At 33.7% G+C, this 21,619-nt stretch overlaps 1 protein-coding gene across 5 annotated transcripts in view; it reads right to left on the bottom strand.

The window, feature by feature from the left end:
- The window catches only part of Stxbp5 (syntaxin binding protein 5), a 161,942-nt gene that overhangs the window by 63,735 nt on the left and 76,588 nt on the right, over nt 1-21,619 (bottom strand). For all 5 annotated transcript variants that reach the window (XM_015502085.2, XM_015502091.2, XM_048799555.1 and 2 more), the window contains 7 exons: nt 6,581-6,735; nt 5,785-5,857; nt 2,799-2,946; nt 2,477-2,544; nt 2,160-2,200; nt 884-1,104; nt 226-404 (listed from right to left, as the gene is read on the bottom strand). In XM_015502085.2, the coding sequence (XP_015357571.1) occupies nt 226-404; nt 884-1,104; nt 2,160-2,200; nt 2,477-2,544; nt 2,799-2,946; nt 5,785-5,857; nt 6,581-6,735 (885 nt within the window). The remainder of the gene's footprint in view (nt 1-225; nt 405-883; nt 1,105-2,159; nt 2,201-2,476; nt 2,545-2,798; nt 2,947-5,784; nt 5,858-6,580; nt 6,736-21,619) is intronic.

Here is a 21,619-nt window from a genome sequence, read left to right as displayed (position 1 = left end):
AGGAGGAGGAGGAGAAGGAGGAGGAGGAGGAGGAGGAGGAGGGGGAGAAGAAGAAAAAGGAAGAGGAGGAGGAGGGGGAGGAGGAGGAGAAGCAAAACACAGGAAAAGTCATTCTCTTGCCATTTTACTCTACCACAGGACAATGTTACTGCAGTTCTAATGCTTACAATTTATCTAAATTAAAAGAACATGCAAAACAATTCTACAATTGTTTTTATAACTTACTTTAAACAAGGTACATTATCACGAAGTCCATCAGATGAACTGCTGCTGGTAGATGGATGAGACTGTGGAGGAATGGGCTGAGGATTGGAACCTCCTACAGGCGTTGACAAAGGTGGTGGCTGCTCACTTTCTGGAGATTCCACATCATTTATCTCATATAACAACCGAACTTCAAGCATCTGTTGTAAAAGAAAGGCAGTTTACCTACTCTTAATAACTGATATTCATTTTATTACAATTTGTACAACCACACCTAAAATTGAATGGAAAGAATATTTTTAAAGGCAGAAGTTTGGCAGGATGTCCAAAGATAAAGGAAAAGATTTATGATTCAGTTTTTTTAAAATGTGTATATGTGGGGAGCACACACAAAAACACATATGTTATGATTTTAGAATTTATGACAACTCTGTTAATATCAAATTAGAGTACATCATATTAATAATAGCTTTCCTTAAATGAAACATACAATGCACTTAAGGATTTATGTATTCAGTTAAAAGATACACAAAGAAAATGGTATTTTTCACAGAGATGACAATGCAAACACTGAGGTGTTTTCACAGGTTCTTTACAAGCCTGCACAGAATCTTCTAAATCATTCACAACTTTAAAAATACTGGACACCTGACACTGAAAATAATTAATAAACTATTACCGGAATAACTTCTGTAATCACTTCCTGTTTGCTGAATCTATAAATAATGACATGAGCTGAAACTCCAGCTATGCACAGCATTCTACTTTCTGGGCACCAGGAGATGATCTGAATGGCATATGGATCTTCATCTACAATGTCTGTATTTGGTCTGTCATCTTTATTTCTTGACTTTTCAAATACTTTAGATGTTTTTAGTTTATATAATACTTGTAGAGTTACTAGAAAAAAGGTAATACACAGTCATTGTAACACAAAATAATCAAATATAACATTTAATTAATCATATTATGTAAGGAAAATAGCTTGTACTTGCCACCTCATACTTTTCATTTTTCACTCTACATTATAGTAGTCTATCATACATTTAGACACTGTACATATTTGCTCACTGAATGAAAAAAGGCGTACTCATGGTATTCATTAAAAAAAATAAATCCAGCTGGGGTTGTGGCTTAGTGGTAGAGCACCTGCTTAGCACATGGAGGCAATGGGTTTGATCCTTAGCACCAAATAAAAATAAATAAATTAAAGGTATTGTGTCCACTTACAACTAAAAATAAACAAATTAAAGGTATTGTGTCCACTTACAACTAAATATATCAATCAATCAATTAATCTTCCATCATAGGGATTTAGTTAACCTGAGAAAAATGAGTGACAAAGATATTTTGGGAGAAATGTATAAACACAAAGAAAATAACACAGAACATACACTGCTTCCTAAAATGATTTTTTTATATAGCTATATATTTTCTATAGAGAAGGTACCAGTATTATCAGGCACTCATACATAATGAAATATAAGAAACTCTGCATTAACTGGATTCCCATGAATGTTTGCCATGTATATTTTGCAAACATTAATCATTAAAGGCATTTTTTTCTTTTTTTCTACTTTTCCACCATTAGATATATTTCACAAAGACAACACAGATTTTTTTATACTATAAATTTAGGATCAGCCATCAAACCTGCTTTAAAATTATCTGCTTATTTGGAATATATTACTATTTTTTCTATTTCTGATTTAGTAAGAGAAGGTTTGAAGATATTTTGAAGAAAAAAAAACTATCAAGAATTATTCTTGATTTACTAATATGACTAAAATGTTTACTCTTAAAAATTCTAAATTCATATACTTGATAAGTCAGTAAGTTTAAGTTATAGCCTACAAATTTCAAATTAAATGTTGATTATGCAATTATTATAAAATAGTATGAACAAAAGCAATGATGGTATAACACAGCCAATAATAAACATTCAAAATACTTACTTGCAGAAGCATCCCAGAACTTAACTGACCCATCAGCATGCCTATGAAAAGCAAATGAGTCAAGAATGTGATGAAGAAAAACAAAAAGTTATATTTTTCTTCTTATTTATAAGTTTTTATTTTAATAATATAGGCACCAGAGTGAGTAAAAGGTAAAAAAATCAGGGTAAATTTGTAGATTCTGGATTAAGAATTTATTTTTTTATTATGTTATAACATAAAGTAAAGCTCTACCTGCGCAATAAATTAAAATTCATGTAGTCTTAATTATATTTAGATATTATTGATTTACCTGGTGAAAACAGATTTTTACTTACCCTGTAATAATTATTTCTGGGTAACTCTGAGCACCCAAGCCCCAATTACCTCCATTGATGGGCCATTCCTACAAACAAAGATCACTGTGTAAAGTAACTTGCAAGTACACTGCATATCTTCATATATGTGTGTTTGCATACATATATACTATGTATTATGTTATATATATCTTCTTATACAATGCATATATGAAAACACTAAACATATTTTGCTTCCAAAAATGATCTTCTACAGAAAGGATACCAATGTTACCAAATACTGCAAGGTGATTAATTTAAAAATATAAAATGAACATTAAATAATGAAACTCATGTTAAATACCTTTTTGCTGTAACCTTGACGTTTCTGTCTAGCTCCAACAGAATAAAGTGCAGGAATAAGGTCCACAGGACAATCAGCAAAATATTCACAACATGTAACAGGAGACTCATGTATACTCAAAGGGTAGGGATTTTCAAATATAGGATATCTTTAACAACAGGAAAAAGAAAAAATATATTAATTTAATAAATTTTAATGTATGATTAACACAACAATGAGAATTTTTAAAAATATACATTTTAGTAGAGATTCAGTTGATTTTTATTCATTCAAATATGTAAAAGTTGAGGTTTTGTATAGTTAGAAGATGCTAAAAAATAACCATAAAGAAAGGTTCCAGTTGCAGCTATTTGTAATTACCATTTGTAATACACTATATTAGGTGCTATATATACATATGTCTCATTTCCTTCTTGTACAAACTTAGGATATAGACATTTTTCTGAAGAACAAAACCTGAGACACAGTAATGTGTCAAAGGCATGCCAATTAGTATTTGAAGCAGAATTTAAATTGCACCTTTAATCATTAAGCAATATGGCTTTCATAACAGATATCTCATCCTTACATCAGCAAAGCCAATATAAATTTTCAATTCTTAATCTCTCCATCAGTGTGATCCTTAGTCCAAAATTAAATCCAGAATGTTATCTTGTTTCAGTGACAAACTAAAACATAATTCCATCTTAAATGCTTTCTATATATGAAATTATTTTACCAAAGAAGCAAAAAAAATGCTTTTAAAAATCATGAAAGTAAAAACATACACAGACATTCCTTAGATTGAGTTACTTAAAAACATATGGAAAAAACAGAAGTTGGATAAAATATCTAAAATGTAAAAAATGATTTGTAAATACTAGGCTACTAGTCAGCCTATCCTTGACAATAAGTTTTTAAAACAGGAATTTTCAGAAAATTCCTTTATAGACTACAAAATGAACCCTCCCCCAACAAGAAGACAAAACACAAACAAAAATGTGCAGTCAAGCAACTTTCATCTCTTTACAACACAGGTCTTTCTTTAGCTCAAGACTCTGCTATACATTTAGTTGGTACTTTTGCTAAATAAGATGTCTCATCACAGGTTACTTGCATAATATTTTCTTTGACTTTACTATATTCCATTAGAGATCACCTGTACAAAGTCTCAATTATTTTAAAAAGTTACCTAAGAAGGGAAAATAAAAGAAAATCATATTGATATGAAACAGCAGTTGTAAGCAGTGGGGACATAAGGTTAAGGGAATAATTCAATAAATTGGGTTCACCGTGTTTACCCTGACACACTTCCTTTTTTTTTTAATAAAAATAATTTGCCTGCAGCCCTGTCTGGCTTAATTCAATAGGATATGTTACATTCCTCAGTAAAAAACCTGTTTTCTGCAGGAGGAACTCAGGCCCCCAAAATACTGATCAAAAGAACACAAGTTGCCCTGAAGTGGGAGACTTTTGTGATTCACAGTCCAAATGCCAGAACTCTGGAAGAAAAGGATAATTCAATTCCCCTTAACCATAATATCCGATTAGAACTGATCAGCATGGGCCAAAGTGAGCTCCAGTTATCCTGCAGAAATGACATCTTGCTACCAGTCAAAAGTCAAGAGGTGAACCTGGGTATGACTTTCTGGAAATTTCCTTGGAACCCCCAATAAATCCAGAGGACAGGAGGGCATGCCATCCTCCTCTCTGAGAGGACCCACTCACTCCACTTTCTCCTTTTCCTATCTTTTTCATAAACTCATGCCTGCTATTCTGAGTGACACATATGAAAAAATTGCCTTGGCTATTCAGCTGAGCCACAGGTCCATGTTTTATAACAACATTAAAAGAAGTTATTCTAGGAATGTCATGTGGAAAAAAAAATGTTTTCAAATGGTCTTATTATTTCAAAAAAGAAAAAAGTACTTTATGATTGTTACCTTACTATTTATTATAAGTAGCAGGAAATAAGCTGAAGTAAAATTAAAACTTCCTACAAAATCAGATAAATAATACTGTTCATCTATTTCAGGGCTTCCCAATCTCGATACTATTCACATTTTAGACTAGGTAATTCTTTATTGTGGGAAACTATCCTGTGTATTGTGGATGTTTTGCAGCATCCCTGTCTTCTACCCACCATATACCAGTAGCACCTCACCTTCTAATAATAGTGCCTCCACAGACATTGCTAAATATTTCCTGGGGAGCAAATTCACCCTCGATAGAGAAACACTGAAACATTCAATGAGTAAACTCAATAAAAACCATGCTTAATGATACTTTCTTTAGAGGCAGTAGTAAATAATACAATGTGCTTCCAAAATAAACAAACGACCATCTAAGATGAAAAAATAGAACACAGCAAATGCCAGAATAAGTCAAAAAGAAACTGTGATGGGGGACTTAAAGATCAGATATGATATATCTAGTAAGGAGAGGATAGAAATATATTTAAAAAGAAAAGGCGGCTGATTTTGAAAGTTCAGTGGAACAGGAGGAGCAGTCCATTACAGGGAGTTACATAAGAGAAGATGTGAAGTATGATATATATCTAACACAGAGCTCAGTTTTCCCAAGAAATAAAGCAACTGTGTTGAGGATAGTAAGAGAACAGGCTGGAAAGGATCTGACAATGGTATGTCCCACAATTGCAACAGAGAGAAACAGAGATAGGGAGACTAAAAGAGATTATTTATCTATATATAAATTGTGATGGAATCAATTTTGGGCAAGTTAATTTTGTGTTACTTCAGGTTGAAGAAGTGAAACATGAAATGTAAGAAATCCAATAAACTTTGAATTAAGAAATGAAAATTCTATGAGATTAAATATAATAGAGAAATTTGGCAGGGCAATTAGAAAGGTGAGTCTGGACTTTTATACAGATCAACGTTATAGAGAGAAATGTAGAGTTTTTGAAGAAATAAAATAGCTAATCCTACGATAAAAGCAACCTTTTGTTGACCACATACTGATGGAAATGCTCACACAATTGTCTTACCCGTTTTGTGCAAGGTCTATAAGTACTAAATCCTTTTCTAGAAGAACAACAACAGCATACGGTTCTTGAAAATCTGGAATAGGAAAACAATGCATGAACAAAAGTTTTAAATATACAAGAGGACAGCAAATTAGATAATAAGCATTTACTTATTTTTTGTGTTTTATATTGTTTCTTACTTTTTAATATTCTGATTATATGATATTGCATGTAATTTAAAGCTTATATTTTATATTTTAGATGAGATAAATCTATTTAATAATCCATTCAAAATTCTTTCACTTTTGTGAGCTGAAGAGTATAGACCAATGGTAATCCCCTTATCTAGCATGTGCCAGGCACTGGGCTCAATCCCAACACCACCAAAGACACTTGAAAATTCTTTCACCCTTTTAAAATGAATAAAACAAGAAGCTCACAGCAACTTCCAGGGATGGACAATAAAACCAAAATTTAAATATGAATACCCACAAGAACAATTCTATTTATCTCCTATTGGTTCTACTTCTCTGCAGAACTCTGACTAATCCAACACACTAATATTCTACAGAATTTTAAAATGTTTCTTAATATGGATAGTGTAACTTTCAAAGGCCCTTACTAATGTATAATACTGACCTGATAAGGTTTGTTAAAACAAACTGCTGAAATAAAATTTGCAAGGTAATGAAGGCAGCATCTGTTTCTCAGAAAAAAATTAAGCAAAATAGGATAAGGAAACTACTTAACAACACAGAAGTCTTTGTTTTCAGTATTAATATTCATGGGTAATGAGTTTTAATGATGCAAAGTTTACCATTTGGGTATGGTGTTTCACAGAGTGTCAGGAAGTCAACAATTGGATAGTCCATCTCCAGCACAGCAGTACTTTTCCCATGCATTACTGTTAAGCAAGGTCTTCTTCCTACAGTATCATATGACAAACCTCCTGATAAAATAATAAAAGGCTCCCTGGAAATAAAATAATAGTTAGAATTACAAATAGCATGGTGGGGACTATTTTCTTGCTGCATCATAAATTTTATTTAGTGAAATATAAAAATCTCAAATTCTACAACTTTTATTTGTCATAAAACTGAATAGTCATGTGGTGGTTTTAATTAGACTAGGTTTAAGGCCCAGGTAAATTCCTGAAAATTAAACTACAATAAAAATTGAACACTGACCACATTTGACTCTTCTAACCTCCTCTGGGTGACTAAAATATATATATATATATATTTTTTTTTTTTAAATCCCCTATACAAAACTGTCATAAAATTTCCTCTGGGTTTCAGGCAAATCTTTTGAGTATAATACTTTTATTTCTAGTCCTAACAAAGTCTACTTAACAAGAGAATCTTACTGCCTTGACAACAAATCTACTTTTCAAAGATGTATCAAATCACTAGCTACAAAACACCCCTGAGAACTGAGAAGAGTCACTCAATTTCCTGTAGGTCTTAATTTTCTTCTGGAACCTTGGCAGATATACTTTCAAATCTTAGCTTCCATTACTCATCCGATCAGTTGCCAGTTTGCTATGTCTAATTAGCCTTACAAATCTATAATTTTCCTTTTCTGTCTCTCTGCTAGTAATTACTAAAACTAAATGACTTTTTTTGGGGGGTGGGGGGTGTTACCAGGGATTGAACCAGGGACACTTAACCACTGAGCCACATTTCCGGGTCTTTTTATTTTTGAGATGAGGTCTCTCTAAGTTGCTTAGGTCCTTGTTAAACTGCTAAGGTTGGCTTTGAATTTGCAATCCTCCTGCCTCAGCCTCCTAAATCTTTGGGATTATAGGTGTGCACCACGGCATCCAGCCTATGGATGATTTTCTTAAATCTCCTGTTTATGACTTCTTAAATTGCTCATGCTTACACTAAGGCCAGTAAGTTAATCTTCCTCCTAGCCTATTTTTCATATTATCCTTTTCTTTCCCATTCACTGAATTTTTAAAGTCCTTACATTAAAAAAAAAAAAAAAAAAAAACAGTGTATAATAATGGTGGGCCAAGACTGTAGCTCAGGGTAGAGTGCTTGTCTCGCACATGTGAGGCACTGGGTTCAATCCTCACCACCATATGAAAAAAAAGATATTAAAACCGGAAAAAAAAAAAAAAAAACAACAAAAAAACCCCAGTGTATAATAATGTTAAGGTGCTGAAACTAGAAACCATCTTAATTTAAATCTCATCTCTAGCTACTTTCTATGTGAACTTGGACAGCTTGTTAAGTTCTTTGCATCTAGTGTCCACACGTATAAAATGGAGACAGAGATAAGTAACTTCAGGTGATTCTTAAACTGGACAGTGCTTGGCCCACACTAACCCATGTAAGAGTTATCTTTATTATTGTCAATATCACAGTCATCCACTGTGAAAATTTTCCTTCATGGTGTGTAGGGGAAAAAAATAAAAAATTTTAAATCATGTTTATTTTTTATCTAAAATAAGAATAAACTTCAGTAAAATCAATTCACAGTTATACAGATGTGTATTTTATAAGCAAATATAAATTTTAAGATGAAGAACTGAAATGATTATTATAGTTAGCAATTTAATCTTTTTAAAAATATAAAACATAATTTTTGTGATATCACAGTTTTTTAAGCAACACTGTCATTCTACACTGTCATCCTACATTCCATCCTAGCTTTTTTTCTTTTTTCTTTTTTTTTTATTAGCTACACTGACCGTACAATGATCTTGACAATTCATACATCTGGCTTTATTTCTTCCACAATATTTATCACTAAGAACTAATTTATCTATTTAGCTTAGTGTTTTTCTCATCAAAATGTGTCCTCCACGAGGCAGGGGTTTTTATGTGTATTGTTCATTACTGTATCCAAAACAGTGCCTGCTACATACTAGGTACTAATTAGATTATTTTCTCAAACGAATGAACAGAAATGTGTGTTGCACTAATCATTCTTTAGTGTATTATCATTTAGATTTTTCAACCCTAAATTAATTTTGGTATTCTTATTTTGTCAGCTAAGTTGAAGTAACATTACATTTCATTCTCAATAAAACCAAATCTATATATTTAGTGTTTCAACCTCTCAGCATACTGCGATTATAAAGACTATGATTAGGAATGTATATTTAATTTCATTCCACTTTTTTTCACATATAATGAACAAAAAGAATATAGTTTTTCTATACCTTCAAATAGCAATATACAACAACATAAAAATGCCATGAAAAAGGTGAGGAGTTCAACAGGGAACTAATGTTTGTTAAACTTTTACAGATTGGGATGCCTGGGTCAGGTATTTTATGTGAAATATAAAAACACAATTATCCATTTTAAAAATTTTATTTCACCAATGAAAAGTAAACCAGTATTATTATTACCAGAACTATGAACATAGGGATATCAACTGAATTATATAAAATGTCCAAAAAGCACTCATGGAGATCAAACTGGGTTAAGTGACCACTTTATACATTCTTAAATAGTGCTATGGCAATTAGTTAGGTTTATCCTCAGGAGGTGAATTATTTTTTTTCCCTATGGTTCTGCAAGCTGCCTATATTTTTTTTCTAAATGTAGATGAATAAAAGATATAGACTAAGGATGTCAACTGACGTGTTACCAAGGTAATTTTCTTTTGAATAAATTTGCCAAACCCAGCAATAAATACCCTGTTTTTACTATTTTTAAACTTTTGCTAAGTGCTGTTTCTTTAAAATTGTATGTCTGATTGAAGAAATAGCTACCCAATGTACAAAACACATACATCATTTTTTTTTCATTATAATGACCCAAACTTGAAGAGTAAACTTGGAGAATATTTGATGTTCTTTTTTAAAATAAAAAGGAAAGCCTTTTTTAAAAAAAATTTTGTTGTTTTTAGATATACATGACAGTAGGATGTATTTAAAAGGTAAGCCTTTTGAGGTTATAAGAAGGTATAGATTTAATGTAATTTTTATTCTATTACTTTAGATGTAGAATCCTTTTTCATAATATTGGATGTTAACTAAGACTCTTATTTTGGAAGACATCTAGGTTGGAAAGATGTCACTTTGAAAGTTTTGTAATTCCAGCTGTTTTTTAAAGAGGCTAGGCATTTCATGGAATATAAATGCTTTTAGCTTCTGGTTAACCTTAGTCTGGCCTTGAGAATCATTTTGGTTGAAGCTGGGTTTCTCTATGAGTGTTCCTTGCCTAAAGAAACCATCTCTATCCAAAAAATCATTCATAAGTAATACACCTAATCCAATTCCATAATAGTGTTTATGCATTCACTCAATATTTCTTGAGTGCCTGTGTTCCTGGGAATAAACAAGTGCTCTCATGTCTAGTCCAGGCGGACATCAGCATACTGTGATAAGTATTTCAAAGAAAATAAAACAAGGACAGTGGTAGGCTGAATGCAAGGGTAGAGCCAGAGAAATTAGAGTAAAACCATGAGATCAGAAGAGGCCCTTTAAGTGATGACTGGTGAGCTAGTGACAAATGAACAGAAGGCAGCCAAAGAGCTTGGGTTGGGAGGTAGAAGAAGGTACAAAGCAAAAAGAGCGGCTGCTGCAAAGACCCCAAGTCAGGAATAAGCAGGGTGTATCTGAGGTACTAAAAGACTAGTGTGACTGCAGCAGTGAGCAAGGCACACATGGGTAATGAATGATGGACTCCAGATCTTATAAATACATTCCATTTACTCTATCAATTAGGATCTCCAGAGTTGATCTCCTCCTTCCCATCTCCACAATGACCTTAGTTCTGGCCTTTATATAGCATTTGGATAAAATGTTCAATTAGCATTTTCCTTGTTTTATATTCGATTAATCCCTATTCCTCCTTAAAAATCAGTTTAATCAATATTTCCTCACAAAAGCCTAACCTAATCAACCCACACTGAGGAGGGAGTCCACTCCTCCATGTTTCTAAGCACCTTCCACCAAACTCTTCTCTGTATTTACCCAATGAATTGCCATTGTTTTATCTACTTTCCTTTTGTAGATTTTACCTTTGTAGCTCTGGCTAGGTGGCCAAAATAGTAGAATGTTTGTCACACACACATCTGAAATACCACTAATCCTATAGCTGAGCTGGTCATAGCACCATTAGACTTAGTGAACTAGAAATACTTCAACCTGGGGCCCAGAATCTCAGGTGATTCCAACATAGTGCTAGATTTGAGAAATACTGTCCAAGGTAGTTTTTATACTCTGTATAATCACTATCCCTACATGTATTATTCACTATCTCTATGTATATTAAAAGTTAGAGATTAAGCTCTAAGTTGTTAATATCATATGCCACTGTCTACATCACTCATTGTTTACATTACTACTCTTCCAAATCTTCAACAATTTCTTTCAGACGGAAAGATACAATTCTCTTTCAGAGAAATATTTATATGTTGAATGAGTGCAATTTTATGAACCTTAGCTCTTGTAAGCTAACTGGTAACTAATACCTAAACTTTACCACTCTAATCCCAGTGCTTATCACAATACCCAAAGACACACATATTTATTAAATGAGTAACCACTTCATTTTTTAAAGTTCTATATCAAATTTTTAAGAGTCTCATTACTTCAAATTTCTAATGAAAATTATCAACATTTAATTTGAATGTTCTAATGGAGATCCATGCCCTTGTATTCAGTATTAAATTGTCTATTTTTTCACAAAAACTAAAAATTTAGATTAAGCTAATCATATGTAGTAGACTCATGTACAGACATGATGCTATGGTTTAGATAAGTGACTCCAAAGAGTGTTGAAAGGCTTGGTTCCCAGGCTGTGGCATTATAGGGAGGTGGTAGAGTTTTTAAGAGGTGGGACCTACTGGGAAGAAGTGAGGCCACAGGGGGCTTGCCTTTAAAGGGAATATTTGAACTTGGTATCTCTCTCTCTCTTTCTCTCTCTCTCTCTCTCTCTCTCTCTGCTTCCAGGCTGCCATTGGGTGAGCAGTTTCCTCTGCCATACACTTCCACCATGATGTGCTATTTTACCACAGGCCCAACATGCCAATTGACCAGACTGAAACCTCCAAAAACATGAGCCAATAACTCAGGTATGATGTTACAGTGATGGAAAACTGACTAACACACATGGTCTAAATAAAAACCAAACTTGTGAAGCATACTAAAAAATATTAATATATTCTTTTTACTAGGCTTTGAGTTATCAAATCAAAATGCAATAATAAAAAAAAAACAGACTTAAAAAAACACTGATTCTAAGAGCCAAGAAGAATAAAATAAAATTTAAAACATCAGGAGATGAATTAAAAATACTCTCCTAATCATGTAATGTTATACTTTTGAACATTACTTTGCAAACTCTATAGTCAAGAACTACTTAAAATTTTCAGTTCATCACAAATCAATGCCTTTGTAAAACAAATAAATACAAACACACACACACACACAAACTGAATGTGCACGTAAATGTTGCAACAATTTTACACAACATGCAAGTTTCTACACTTTCAATCTTGATTTCTATATGTATTTTATCTCAGACCAGTTAGAAGATAGGAGCTGTTCAAAGGCCACACTTCGAGCACCACTAGTCTAGGATACAAAAACTAAGCTTTCTAATAATCTAATATGACCTGACTTAACCATCCCTATGAAGTGGTATGGGTGATGAAAATGTTACTGAGGATCTTACTGTAAGGCCCCATAGTCCCTTCATGCTCTGTGGAGTTCACTCTGAAACTATATATCTTTTTAATATACCTTTTTAGCTGGGAACACCTGGGTCGGTAGGCTGGTCCCAAGGACAATTCTTTGACAAAAATAGAGTACTGCTTAGTTATGACAAGTATTCTTCAAGGTCTGTTTTGAGCTGAAAGGGGGCAATAACAGGTTAGCAGAAGAAACCATTATGAAAATGGAGTGTGGCATGGAGAATACAACTGTGTTCAAATCCCAACTCTATTACTTTGTGTCTTATTCCCCCCCCCCCAATACTGGGGAGTGAATCGGGGCGCTCAACCACTGAGCCACATCCCCAAACCCTTTTTTTATTTTATTTAGAGACAGAGTCTCAATGACTTACTTAGGGCCTCACTAAGATTCTGAGGCTGGCTTTGAACTTGCAATCTTCCTGCCTCAGTCTCCCGAGCAGGTGGGATTACAGGTGTGCACCACCAGGCCTAGCTGAACAACTTGTTTTAATGGTCAGTCCATCAGCTTTCTCTTAACTGATAAGCACTTCAAAAACTGTGAAGATTAAATGCTATATTTATTAGAGTGCTCAGTACAAAATACATTTTCAAAAAAGTACCTAATATTGTACTTGTGTGATGATGATATTTCAGTATCTTTCTAGTTCAGCTCTGCACCTCTATCAATTTTAGGAAGTTCGTGTAGAATACTGTAGCTATATTTTCAAAGCATGTTTCCTAGTTATCAACCCTAATATTCTTTCAATAACACAGATAAAAGAATTTTGGTTTTGGGGAAAAAAAAAAAGGAACCTGATATGTTTAGGCAAGTTCCTATTCATTTAAAGACTAATTTTAAAGTAATATTAAAATAACTTTGGTAGAATGGATTAACATATATAGCATTTGAATAAAATGTTAAAATTTTAATATAATCTTATATTAAATGTTTTGTCAATATAATTTCTATTGTGCTAAATTAAATTGTTAATAGCAATGGGCCCTAATTCATATCCTTTTAGGAATAAAAATATTGGAATCTCAATATATTTAATTTTGCATAGCCTCTTATTGCTCTGCAGTATGCTACAGCAATGCTTAAAAGGTCCATGAGATCTCTACAGATTGCCAGGATATTTCCCAGAAGTCTGTGAGGTCAAAACATTTTCATTACAAGAGTAAGACATTTCTTGACCGGTAATTATGGCCAAAAGTAATAGAAGGTAGATAAAAAATACTGGCATGTCAACAAGAATCAAAGCAGAGGTACCTAACTAAACTAGGCATTGTATTCTGCACTGCCACAGATTAAAGAGGCTCCCCTTAATAAACACTTTAAAATGCCACTGATTAGTGTGACTACACTTTTGTATATGCAGTTAAACATATTTAGAGAATGGCACTTGTGCAATGATTTGGCTGAATCCAATGAACTAACTACTATTATTTTTCCTTGAAAAAAAATGATTTGTTAGATAGTCATTATTTAGGCGTGGGTAACTGACATTTTCTCAAAAATGAATAAGTTGAGTCTGTCATTAAAAATAAACCCCCAAACTGACATTTGTTTCTAGTGATAAAATCTAGGCTTTCAAATAAAAATAAGAATTGTGGAAAACTTATTGAGTGTGTCAGCCTCCCAATACTTTTAAAAACTTTTAATAACACTGATTGCATTATTAGCAACTTGAATTAATATTCACATCATATAATACAATGTATCCTTTGGAGATACTAATTCAGTGAGTCATTCATATCTTCTAATTCATAGGAATACAACATTAATTAATATCAGTCCATTACTTTGGGTTCTTTTTGTATCAATAGTTTAATTGTGTTAACAATTAGGTACTGTTTAGGAAACATAAAAGTAAAAGCTGTAATGTAGTCTTTGTCATATAAAATTTTTTTCTGATTAAATGGACTATATATATGGTCTTCACAGTGTTACAAATATAATTTCGGAGCTCATTTATAAGAATACAGTTTCCAAAATCATTTAGTGTAGACACTGTTTTATATGGATTTGATCTCTGCCTCTAGAAAGGCACAATCTAAATCATATAAACTTATATTAACATATACCACAGTCAGGTAAAAGTAAAGGACAATTAGTGAGTATTTACTAAGTTATTCAGTCTATGTACAGACCAAAAGGGAACACTTTTTTGGAGAAAGATGGAAAATATGTGAATAAGATGAATAATGAAGGGAAAACTGTTCTTTGAACAATAGAGTTTTAACAATATGCCAGAGAATCAATACAGATCATGAAGGCACAGCTCTAAAAGAAAAGATTATAGGAAAGCTCAGAATGAAATTCAGTACTAGGAAAACTAGGATGAATAAACAGAGGTAACATAAGCAAAAGACATTTGAAGAACTTATGAAAAAAATGACAATTTTGAAAATAAAAATTATGCTTAAGTAAAGCTGTCTCTTTTGATAAATTTACAAATTGGACAACTGTAGAAGGGGTTAATTCTATTTTAGGATTTCAGAAATAAAAGAATTATTACCAAGTGACTATTAACCACTATTCTATTATGTTAAATTAATTAGTAGTTTCTAGACACAGAGGCATAAACAAATGTGTGGGTAATATACGAAAACATAAATGCTGAGCTGAGTGTTTGCCTGCAAAAAGTAAATTTGTAAAGTTCCTATGAAGCACTGCTGCTTTGCATGCAGATACAAAGTGAACTTGAACCTGTATTTTCACACCATGCTGACTTTCCAGGAAGAGCAGTCATTTTGGAATACACAATGTAGTTGTAGTATTTAAGATATCCAAATAGACTTGTATATGATTAGATTTATTTAAATACATAAGAGCAGTTTTAATTTAATAGTTGTTTTAGTCAGCTTTTCCACTGTTGTGACTGAAAGACTCAACAAGAGCAATTTTAGGGGAGGAAAAGTTTATTTGCATGCTCACAGTTTCAGAGGTCTCAGGCCATGGACAGCCAGCTCCATTCTTTGGAGCTGAAGTGAGGCTGAACAACATGGTGGAATAGTGTGGTGGAGAGAAGTGGCTCACAAGATGATCAGGAAGCAGAGACTTCACTCCCCAGATACAAATACACACCCCAAAGCCACACCTCCAATATCCCACCTCCTCCAGCCACACCCTGCCTGCCTTCAGTTATGTTCAATTAATCCTCTCAGGTGATTAATTCACTGATGGGGTGGAGGCTCTCATAACCATATCATTTCTTCTCTGACCCTTCTTGCATTGTCTCACACATGAGCTTTTGTGGGACACCTCACATCTAAACCATAACAATAGTAAAGATAAAATTCCTTTATCCTTAAAAAGGCAATATAGGAAACACCTTAAAAAATACAGGTGGGATCTTAGCACGTGAAATTGTTAGAAGTAAAAAATCTAATCTTTGAGATTAAACCCCTGTCTCTAACCATGCACAAAACTTAAAGTGGATCAAGGACCTAGGAATTAAACTAGAGACCCTGGGTCTAATAGAAGAAAATGTAGGCCCAAATCCCCATCATATCACATTAGGCCCCCACTTCCTTAGTAAGACTCCTATAGTGCAAGAATTAAAATCAAAAATTAATAAATGGGATGGATTCAAACTAAAAAGCTTCTTCTCAGCAAAAGAAATAATCAATGAGGTGAATAGAGAGCCTAAAGCTTGGGAGCAAAATTTTACCACATGCACATTAGATACAGCACTAATCTCCAGGATATAAAGAACTCAAAAAGCTAAACACCAATAAAACAAATAACCCAATCAACAAGGGACCAAGGAACTGAACAGATACTTCTCAGAAGGTGACATACTGTCAGTCAACAAATATATTAAAAAAATGTTCAACATCTCTGGCAATCAGAGAAATGCAAATCAAAACTACTCTAAGATTTCATCTCCAGTCAGAATGGCAGGTATTATGAAGACAAACAACAAAGGTGTTAGCTAGGATGTGGGGAAAAAGGCACGCTCACACATTGCTGGTGGCACTGCAAAATGATACAGCCAATATAGAAAGCAGTATGGAGATTCCTTGGAAAATTGGGAATGGAACTACCATTTGATTCTGGTATCACACTCCTTGGTCTATAAACAAAGGACTTAAAAACAGCAAAGTACAGGGACACAGCCACATCAATGTTTATTGAAGCACAATTAATAATAGCTAAACTGTAGAACGAATCTAGATGCCCTTCACTAGATGAATGGGTAAAGAAAATGTGGTGTATATATACACAATGGAATATTACTCATCAATAAAAGAGAATAAAATGATGACATTTGCAGGTAAATGGATAGAGATGGAGAATATAATGCTAAGTGAAGTTAGCCAATCCCAAAAAACCAAATGCTGAATGTTTTCTCTGATATAAAGAGACTGATTCATACTGGGGTTGGGAGGAGGAGCATGGGAAGATTAGATGAACTCTAGATAGGGCAAAGGGGAGGGAGGGGGCAAGGGGTAAAAAAGATAGTGGAATGAGATGGACATCATTACCCTAAGTACACGTATGAAGACATGAATGGAGTGAATATACTTTGTATACAACCAGGGATATGAAAAATTGTGCTCTATATGTATAATATGAATTGTAATGCATTCTGTCATATATAACAAATTAGAATAAAAAATTTTTAAAAATCTGATCTTGGGCATACACTTATATAACTTCTACACAAGGTATTATATCTAACAATCTATTAGATACAGTTTTCTAGTGATGTAGGATTACACCAAAAAATTATAAGAGTTCCCCTAAAAACAAAAATTATTAAGAAAAAGTAGCAGAAGTTCTGAATATCACTCTATGAGGTGGCCTGTTCTCTTCATTTGACCATTTACTACATGCAAAGCTATTTTCTACTTTATTATATGGTGCAGAGAGAGGACTTCACAATTGTGCCAAGGAAATGTAAGTCGAATGGTATCTTAAAAGTAAGAAAGCAGCTGAGCGTGGAGGTACATACCTGTAACCCAGTGACTCAGGAGGCTGAGAAAGGAGGATCACAGTTCAAAGCTATCCTCAGTAATGGCAAGATGCTAAGCAACTCAGTGAGACCCTGTCTCTAAATTAAATACAAAATAGAACTGGGGATGTGGCTCAGTGGTTGAATGCCTCTAAGTTCAATCCCCAGTATCCCCCCACTCCCTCCAGAAAAGCAAGAAAATACATGAAACTTCTCCTAGTTAGGTATGATGTTTGGGAAGTAATGCTGGAATAAAATGTCCTTGTTTTGAAAGAATGAAGATGTTATAGGGAAATCTGGAATGGATTATAGTATGTCAATCCCTGAAGAAAATGATAAAAATCAACCAACTTAAGATCAAAACCTTTTAGTTGACACAGTAAAAGTGAGAAGAAACAGGTGGGAAGGTTAACTAAGGAGGCATTTCAAATATGAAAAGTTTAAAGATTCAAAGAGGTTATTTTGGTTTGGATATAAGGTGTCCCCCAAAAGTTACTGTGCTAAAGCAGGAATGTTCTGACATAAAATGATTGGATAGTGAGAGCTCTATCAGTCCATCCTAGTTTGGATGGACCCAAATAAGCATAAGACTAAATGCAATGACTGCAAAGGTTATCATATCATAAACTTAAATGTATGGCCTGAAGTGACAAGAAACTCTCAAACCCTGAGTAACTGAACTAGTTACATGACGTTACCTGACATGTTAGAGGCAAAGAAAGATCTCTCATTTTCAGTTCACATTATGTGATTAGCTGTATTTAGTATGACTATAATTAAATTTAGGATGATGATCTGATAGACTAACAAATTTAAAAGACAATCCAGGATTTGACAAACTGAATGACTTGTCAGTCATTAGGATGATTCAATCCCTAACCCATGCTACCTCTGAGTCAATCTGGACTCAAACTCCAGCCTTAGCACTTTTTAGTTCAAGTTACTTCACCTCTCTAAACTCAGTATACATATCCCTAAATGGAGATGATGAAAGTACCATTTAACAGTGCTGTTATACGGTTTATGAAAGATAATGCACTCAACATACAGCAGAATGCCTGGCATACAGTACCTTTGTGTATAAGCACCTTTGTGTACAAGGGACTTTTGCTTTTTGGTTCCATTTTCTACAAAGAAAGAAAGCTAAACCTTTTACGTAAGAGGCTTCAGTTCAAGATATAGGAGGCGATTTTTGTCTCCATTAAGGGCATAAAATTGCAAGAGGGATCTACTTTTGTTTCTGGAAATGAGCATGCCATCAAAATGAGTTTATCTCCTTGTTGCTATGGCTCAGCAAGAATTGGGATGGAGGACAGAGAGTAACTATAGAACAAATGTTCATGCAAAGCATTGGTAACACAGAGCAGAGACTCCATGGATAATAAAAGAAAGAAAATATAAACGAATCTGTATTACCAAATCTGTAGCCCCAGTACACTGTTCTTAATAGTCAATACTTCTGTAAATGAAGTGAACAATTCCACCATCTGCAGTTTTAGCAGGCAATTTAAGTGTGTCTATGGGGAGGAGTATGATTTTGTAGAATAATGGTTAATGTGAACACAGAGCATTGTCCCAGATGTTTAACATCTACAAAAACTTAACTTGAGCAACAAATGCACCACTTACAATAATTTTTGAAATAATATTTGAATATTTATTATATTCACAGAAGTCAAAACTTGGGACTTAATGGATTTTAAAAAAGAAGTACAGTATGAGTAAGAATACAGTCTTATAAGTCAAGTTGTGCCATTTGTTTGCTGTATAATGTTTGGCAAATTACTTACGCTCTCTGCTTCAGTTTTCTCATCTTTAAGAGAAGGATACTGGTATTATCTGCTTCACAGAGCTATTGCTAGAATTCAAGGAATCAGCATGTGTAAAGCACTTAGAACAGTAACTGACCCACAGTTAAATGCAGCTTAAGTGTTAAAAGGTATAGTAATTAAAGAACAAACTCCAGTTGAAAAGGAAAAAAATATAAAAAAGAAAGCCTGTGTTCTGGGGAAATAAGCACATTTGTGTACAAGGGACTTTGCTTTTTGGTTCCAGAGTGTCAAAATTCTCTAACTTGGCATCAGGCCTTGCAAACAGTAAGAGAAACTCAGTGATACTGTTTCAGAATCATACTAAAATAGACTTTTAGAAATTTTCAGAATCAGAATAATAACGATGTACACTGGATTTTTATTATACTCTGTTTTTTCACATTCTATATAGGTAACTCACCTATACATTTAGGTTTCCATTAAAACTAAAATTTAAGAAACCATCTCACTTTCCAAACCATTTGAAAGCAAACACAAGTACCATATGGGAAAAAAAGGAACTGAAAACAAGCAAACAAACAAACAAAAAACAAAGTACTGTTTCTTGTGCATAAATTTAAATATATCATAAGCATGTATGTGTAGCAACAATGTGCACATATGTCTGAGGTCAGCAAAACTACAAGTGGCCACCAATTTACATATGGCTTGCAAACCAAGAATGGTTTCTACATTTTCAAATAGTTGGAGGATAAAGCACACAAAAGAATATTTCACGACACATGAAATACATAAAATTCAAACTTCAGTGTCAATAAATATAGTTTTATTGGAACACAACTACATTTCATTCATTTTTTTAAGTCTATTGCTGCTCTGAGTCTTTCTAGAAAGGTGGAGTTGAGCAGCTGAGTAGTTGCCAACAAAGGTCATATAGCCTTTAAAACCTAAAAATCGTCCTTTTTTGGCTCTACAATATAAAAGGTTGACCTTAGTGCATATTTGCCATAGCATGTACCATAACAAAAGGGAGCAAGTTAATTTCTTCACTGTGATTTTCCAAGTGACTAAATTGTTATATTTAACTGTGATAACATTAGCTTTAAGGCTCTATGACAAAGATGCTTTCCCTAAAGGTAGTGATTGAATGGAGGTCCTATCTGAAGAGAAACTAACTCTTCTAATGCTCTGTAGCACAAAACTCTGAGGAGTTCATCTGAATATCCATTTGACAATATGAACCCACCAACTTGCTTCTTGTTCAAAATGTGGCCCTGTCTACAACATCTTATGTAGTCCACTAGTGAAAACAAAGCGAAGAGGTAAGAAAGGGAAGGAATTAGAATTCATCAAATACCTATCATGTTCCAAACACATTATTTCTTTTACTCCTGTGCACATAAAGAAAAAGGTTCACTGAAGTAAAGCAACTTGCTAAAGATAATACAGTTAATAAGTGACAGAACTGGATTTGAATCAAGTCTGACAGTCCAATAACCCAATAAATAAATGGGCAAAGTAACTAAACAACACTCCTCAAAAGAAGAACTATGAAAGGTCAACAAATATATGAAAAAATGTTCAATATCTTTTATCAATTAGAGAAATGCAAATTAAAACTACACTGAGATTTCATCTCACTCCAGTCAGAATGGCAATTATCAGGAATACAAGCAATGAAATGTTGGTGAGGAGGTGGGGAAAAGGGTGCACTCATACACTGTTCGTGGGACTGCAAATTAGGGCAGTCTGGAAAGCAGTAAGGAGATTCCTCAAAACATGAGAAATGGAACCACCAGTTGACCCAGTTATCCTACTCTGCAATATACATCCAAAGGAGTTAAAATCAGAAAACTGCAGTGATGCAACTATATCAATCTTTGTAGCAGCACAATCCATAATAGCTAAGCTATGAAACTAACCTAGATGTGCATCAACAGATGAATGGACAAAGAAATTGTGGTATATATACACAATGGAATATTACTCAGCCATAAAATATGACTTTATGACATTCATCAATAACTGAATGGATCCGGAGACTCTCATGCTAAGTGAAATAAGCCAGTTCCAAACACCAAAGATCAAAAGTTCTCTCCGATATGTGGATAGTAGACCACAACAAGGGATGAAAGGAAGAATGGAAATTCAATGGATTGGACAAAGGGGAGTAGAGGGAAGGAAGGGGAGGATAGGAATAGGAAATAGAGTGGAATGAATGTGACATAACTTTCCTATTGAGGTGTTATCTGTAATATATAAGGTATCTCAACATCCTGTAAATCCTGTAAATCCAAAGACTGGTATCTTAATTAGAATAAGATACATTCCATGCTTATATAAATATATCAAAATAGGGGCTGTGGTTGTGGCTCAGTTGGTGGAGTATTTGCCTTGCAGTGTGAGGCACTGGATTCGATCCTTGGCACCAAATAAAAACAAACAAATAAAATAAAGGCATTGTGTCTGTCTATAACTGAAAAA

The sequence above is a fragment of the Marmota marmota genome, unplaced genomic scaffold, assembly GCF_001458135.2.
Source record: "Marmota marmota marmota unplaced genomic scaffold, marMar, whole genome shotgun sequence".
In the NCBI taxonomy this organism is placed as follows: domain Eukaryota; kingdom Metazoa; phylum Chordata; class Mammalia; order Rodentia; family Sciuridae; genus Marmota; species Marmota marmota.
The sequence above is the reverse complement of the archived record's forward strand: the minus strand, read 5'-3'. Positions and strand labels throughout refer to the sequence as shown.